A 6,363-nucleotide genomic window follows, 5' to 3' on the forward strand; every position below is an offset into this window, starting at 1 on the left:
GCCGTAATAAAGTGACGCTTTTAAAATCGAATTTGCATTTGCTTTAGTTCTGTTTATAAATTTCGAATATCATTTACAAGACGAATTTGTCCAGCCCCGTGCAGGTCCGAGTGTTAAAAGAATAGGCCTGCAGCAGCGCTAAGCTTGTCGTAAAAGGCGACTAAATAGTGCTCAGAAACGTAGCCGGTTGCTAGGCGCTCTGCCCACAGAGCAACTGGGATGTGTGCCCCAAGTGGAGGAATAGGTACCCCTGGTGTGTTGCATGCTGGGTTTGTCAGGCTATAGTACGGAAAACCTGACCGCAAACTATAGTGGTGCACCGTGTTGGGAAAAATGCCACGTTCCTCGCACGTTAAAGAACCCTGCTGTGGTATTCGATAGGAGTAGGGACCTTTGCCTTCCGTCACAGGAGGTTAAATTGCCCGACCCTACCCATCCCCCCTTTTGTCTTGTTGCAATCAAAATTTGTCGACCCTATTATCCTTGTGTCCCATCCCTTTTTTCAATTTAGATCGAAGATCAGAATTGATATAGCAGTCGCAAGAGCCTTTAGATATGTAAAACCTGTTAGCATCTGCAATTATTTTACACTACCGCAAGAAAATAGTCCCATCGGCATACCCGATTAAGGTTCAAATGCAGATAGTTAGGTCTACTTTATAGGTATTTCTAATATATCATATTTAATTCTATGCTATTTACGCCAATAAACAAACACATTAAACAACTTTTACTGCGAATTTAATTTAGTTTGTATTAACAACGATTCGAACCTCTTATCAGTACCTGTACGAGATTATAAAAAGTAATCGATCATAACAATGAAAAAGAGGAATGCTGAGTACCAATTGGAATAGCTGTCTTCAGATATTTCATGCAGGAATTGGTGAATCTATTTATTTACAAAAAGGGGTGGTGGTTCCGGTCAAGAATTTATATAAAGAAATAGGTTGCAGGTAGGGACTAAACTCCCAGTTCCAGACTATATTTGCCGCTCATTTTTTGCTAAACTTTTAACAAAAGAGTAGCATAACCCTCGAAGGCATCCTGAAACTATCCTGATCTATCACCCAATGTATCGTGTATTTTTTTTCCGAAGTTACTGCCTTGTGACATCAGAAGCCCGGAGATGAAAAATAAAAATGAAACTTTGCTTATAAACGATGGCAAAGAAATAATATTGATAATGCATTTCTCAGGTCTTGTGTCAGTCTGTGGTCTTTTTTGTAATTTGGCGATTTGGCTATTTGGCATTGTGTCATAATGATAGAGCTGTAGGTGCTTCCTGCACCAGACATAATTGTTGAAATTTTATTCTAAGATTTTGGCGTGTATGTTAATGTGCGCGTCTTTGGAACAAGGTGCACATGCAGAAACTACTGCGCTTTTACATCACACATGGGTGTCTATGGGATAATTTGTAGGACTTGGCCATATGGCTTATCAACTGAGAAACGTAGCTATCTGAGAGGGAGATGTATCTAAGGATATGCTTTATTTCAATGACTGTAGCTTAAGTTTGAATGATTTGACAGTTTCGAATTGGAGATCCGACTTGGAAATTTAGAAACTAAGAAAGGCGAACTAGTAGTATTGTTTACAACAATAACCTTGTGTTTTGATACATTTGAATTCCCTATGTTTCCGTTTTCTGCTTTTATCCCATATTTTTTTTGCAATTTGACGGTCGATTATTTGAGGCGTAAAAATTCAAACAATCGATATAAATTGATTCAGTACATGAGTACTTTGATTTTATTTCATCATCATCATTTCATATTCAAGTTGTCATCCTTTTTCATGTTCATCGTCTGAATCATGCTGAAAATTGCTGCTCGGGCTTTAAACCCCAACAATCACAGGGGCGTAACTGCCTATACGCAAATACGCAGTTGCGTACTTTCGGAAAAAGTAACAAAAATAAAAACACACATTTTAAAGATGAAATATGCAATAATCACTTGGGGCCTTGAATGCCTCCCCCCCCCCCAGACCCCTCGCCGTAATTTTGCGTACAAATAAAACAGGCCTAGCTACGCCTCTGAATCAATCAATCCAGTTTGCAAGCTGAAAATACTTTCTCAATGAGCATGATGCATATCGTGTTTTTATAGTTTAAATGCCTATAGATCGACGGTTGCTACGATGTTGTTTATTTTGGTTACGCGCTCTTCCATTTAATGGTTGTGACTGGATAGGTTAATATGACAGAAGAAGGTTAGTCTCGCACCAAAAACCTATTGTTTCATGATGAAAGTCTTTGTTTAAATAATCAGTGTTAATCATTTATCTACAAAAATAGAAATGAAATGTTGGGATTGAGTTCAGTATAACTAACTGTCGTGTATATTCCAGTAGAGTCGAATCATATTCGTGTTTTTGTCAGTAAAAAGTAAAAATGAAAGCTAAATTCCGATTACACACTTGTAAATCTTACAGTCAAACAGCCAGTATGGTCATCTTTTTAGGTCTTAATAAATGCGGGTATTAACGCAATTTGAATTGAATTTAACTTACGAATGAGTTGATTAGTTGTGTTCAATGTGTATTTGGTATAGTAATTGGTGAACTCAAACATTTAAGATCTACACAATCTTTATCTCTAGAGCACATATATTCAACTCATATAAGTTATTCAGATATGTAGTTATTAAAGAAGCTTTTACGCCCCAAACCACCCCATATTTATAGGAACAAATCAGCCTTGACATTGGTAGTCCAGGCTTTGTACATTTTTCCATATTTACATATTTGAATAGATCTATACTTTTTATATAGTTACAGTGAAAAAATAGTTGGTGGCAACACTCCAACAATTCAATACATGTTATTTTGGTTTTCGTATGTTCTTATTCATTGTTCAAACACAATTTTTATTAACGATTATATTGATTTTTAAACCATGTTTGAAAAGCATTTAAAAATCAAAACAAATGACTGACAAGACTATTGATATGGAACGTTACACGTAGAAATATTTTCCCTTCGTTTCTTTCTGAATATTCTAAGACATGGGTGTCTCTTTTAAGCTTGATGATGTTGATGGTAATGTATACTTTCTTGTTCACTTAAATTTCGTGTTTGAATATAAAATCCACGGGTAGTGAGGTGCACTGATGTAAACTGTTTCTTGTCGTAGATTTGCCAATCTGCAGCCATGAGGAACTCTTGTCGCCTTTAAACGTCTGCACTGTTCCATCGCGCTTTTTTTGTTTTCGGCTATATAGATCGCTCCAAATGCTGCTGAATATAGCATTTTCAGTCAATTAGGTCTGCACTATAATACTAAAGAACAATGCATTTGTACATGCAGTGTTTCTTTCCCTAATTCAAATTGTCTTGATAGAATTATGCTATGCGCCTTCAATTTAACTACTTGTGATTTACAAAGCAGTGCAAAACCGAAATTGAAAATCGACTACATATTGACTTATTGATATAGGGTACCTTAAATAAGGTTTGAATTTGAAATACTTTATGTATTAAGAAATTTTTATTGAATAACGTTGTCCCTTTTTATCACATGTATAAACCAGAGCAATCTCATGACATGAAACACTATTTCGACAAGGCACTTTACTACCGGTGAAAAAAAAACTTGCGCGTTTTTTGTTTTTGTATGTTTTTTTTTCTATTTTGCTGTGTTGGCGATTAGCATCACGCAGTAAGGTAAATATAGAGTTAAAAACTTCGTGATTTGACGTTTCGTAACAACCACTTCTATCTTTGTCATTTTTTTCAGGAAAAGAATGTTTTTTTTTTTATTCAAATGGGAAACACAATTAAAATGGGCTTGAAATTGTTTTTGATACCTTTTTATTCAACGCATGTTGTACTAACGTACCCTGCCATAGCGCAAAAAGTTGCTTTTCTGTAATACGTAAGACTGGTACGTTATCTATAAATAAAATATAGTTATGTTCAGTCCCACTCCATGCCATGTAAATATACCAACAAATATATATTTCGGAGTAACTTTGAGCTGCAAAACAGAAAAGTAATAAAATATAGACGTATCATTTTTGGAAAAAAAAAAATTTTTTCAAAAACATCAGCACCAAAGACTACTTTATTATTGCAACCAGGGCTCTTTTTCTTCGGTGAACCATACAAAAATCATTGGAAAAATATGAAATATGAAAAATGCTCTTTAATATGTTCCACCATTAAGTTTAATTGTTTTTGTTTGTACAGTTTCATATTTCGTTTGTTTCTCTGAAAGTCATGAGGTAGAGCCCTGCCTTAAAGGACGTATGATTTTGTGTTGTCCGCTTGTTGTTTTGTGTTGTACACAACCTGGAAAACTGTGTTGTCCAAAGGACATTTTACTCACACCTCTATTTTGCAACTTCATAAGCAGCTTCTGTGCTTTAATTACTTTTTTCATCCTACTGGAAGAGTATTTGAAAGAGTCAAAAATATATATCGACTGAAACTGATAAAGAACGTTTATTTCTACCTCATTTAAAATACTGTTATTTACTTTGTCATCAGTACAGACATACAGTATAGTAAGTACGTGTATTATTATTACAAGTTGGTTACAAATGTTTCTATATTGTGGGTATTTCAAATACAACATGCAAGACTGTCAATAAATGTTAATTTTTGTATATATCCGTTTATTATAAATGAATCAAATGCCACCTTTTGAACTAGTACATTGATACATGAACTTGTTTTTTAGCAGGGACAACGACCGGAAAGGGCAAAGAGAATGCCGTCCTGAAAGATGGAAGTTTGGCAGTTCTAGCTCGAGTAGTAGGTACAAAGGAACTTAAAGGGCTGATGCTGGCTATGTATTTAAATATTCCGATTACGTCACTTGTAAATCTCATAAATGAACAATCAGAGGAAAAGGGATTAAAAGATGCAAGTGAAAAAGTAATGATCGAAGCAACACAGAAGTTTTTACTATTCTGGAAACAAATGCGATGTAATTCCAAGGACAAGGATAAACTGAAAGAACTAAAGATAGCTTTGGAAACATTGGGAGAGGAGGATATTAAGAAGGTTGTGGAAGAGAAAGCAGCTGACAATGTAGAGTTAACAGCTGATGCTTTTGCTGATTAAAATGTAGTTTAATATTTTAGTTTCTTTTTAGTTTAATATTTGTTTTATTAAATTGTTAAATACTTACTTTTAAGCAACTTTGTTTGGGGAATTCAACCTACCATGTTATCCAAATACATTACTTTGTGAAGACTATAATTCTGTAGTCGAATACCCGTCCTATTGAAAAATATGGTTTCGGTTGATTTAGGCATAGTGTTTTATGCTTCAATCAACGGAACACATTAAGCTAGCCATCATGCTAAACACTGTCAAAATAACAAAAGAAGTATATTTTTCATTCAATGTAATTCACTTATCAACCGTCACAGCTTTGGTTCAGTTTTCAACATAGGATCCTAAATTGTCCTGTGAACATTTCAGCGGATATTTATTGTATATAATGTTTAACTTAGTCCATAATTACAGGTTTCGTCGTATTCCATAATTTCCTGATGCAGTCGCAGTATATATTGTTTCTTTTGTGTTTTTTCTTTAACCCGGTATTTGTTATTTGAACTAGATTTTTAATTCAAAACCTCGAATGCAACCGAGGCTGGTCTTCTCTTGAATTCACCCCTGCAAATGAAATGTTGATTGGCGTGCAGGACATGATAAAATTTGAGATTTTATCCCTCATCTGTCCCATACACTACGCACAAGAAATCATTTATACAGTATATCGACAAAATTACCAATGCATCCGAATATTTCTGAAAGACTAGTCCATTTGCCTTAATCTCTATTAAATATATCTTAAATAGCATCGCTCCATTTCTGTAAGAAAGCAGTTTAATATGAAAAATCGCAGACCGCAGTGAAGTTACAAATAAATACAATACTTGGTTATCAGTAGTTTTTGACTACTGAGTTTACCAATTTCGACCGGTTGCAATTTTATGCTGCCCGTTTGTATTGTTATTATACTGGAAATACCTAACCTGTTGGAAGCGGGAGGTTTGGCGCTGTAAAAAGCTGGTTCAACCTACCTTTTCCATTAACACTCTACAGTTGACGTACTCCCAAATAGTTAGAGTGGGGAAAAACTCTCGGAGCCACGTGGGGTTTGGGAGAAGGCCCGTGCGTCAACACAGCAGCCGAGCCGCTAGTAGGACATACTCTGAGTTTTCCGGTCAGGTATCCCGAATGCCGGGCTCTGCTACCGCCATCTATTGACAGACTTACTAACAGAGTACCTGTAAGGGGAGGTCGGGCGAGATCCGCATGGATAGTCAAGTCTGTAAAAAAACATAGAATAACCATTGCCTTCGGAAATGACTGTATTGTATCAGGAACGTTGCATTATTTTCC

The 6,363-nt window shown here is 35.6% G+C and overlaps 1 protein-coding gene across 2 annotated transcripts; it reads left to right on the forward strand.

Annotated features, from left to right (window-relative positions):
• Positions 1–2,094: 2,094 nt before the first annotated feature.
• On the forward strand, positions 2,095–5,087 carry LOC148628369 (uncharacterized). 2 transcript variants are annotated; one of them, XM_088586175.1, is made up of 2 exons: positions 2,095–2,217; positions 4,688–5,087. In XM_088586175.1, exons 1-2 carry the CDS (start codon positions 2,205–2,207, stop codon positions 5,071–5,073), a joined length of 399 nt encoding a protein of 132 aa, XP_088442301.1. In that variant the 5' UTR covers positions 2,095–2,204; the 3' UTR covers positions 5,074–5,087. The 2 variants fall into 2 exon arrangements, with proteins under 2 accessions (XP_088442301.1, XP_088442295.1); XM_088586169.1 differs by lacking the exon at positions 2,095–2,217 and adding an exon at positions 2,925–3,045.
• The last annotated feature ends 1,276 nt before the right edge of the window (positions 5,088–6,363 follow it).

Source organism: Perna viridis, chromosome 1 (genome assembly GCF_037379345.1).
Source record: "Perna viridis isolate PV_CMFRI_1.1 ecotype Kerala chromosome 1, ASM3737934v1, whole genome shotgun sequence".
Classification (NCBI taxonomy): Eukaryota; Metazoa; Mollusca; class Bivalvia; order Mytilida; family Mytilidae; genus Perna; species Perna viridis.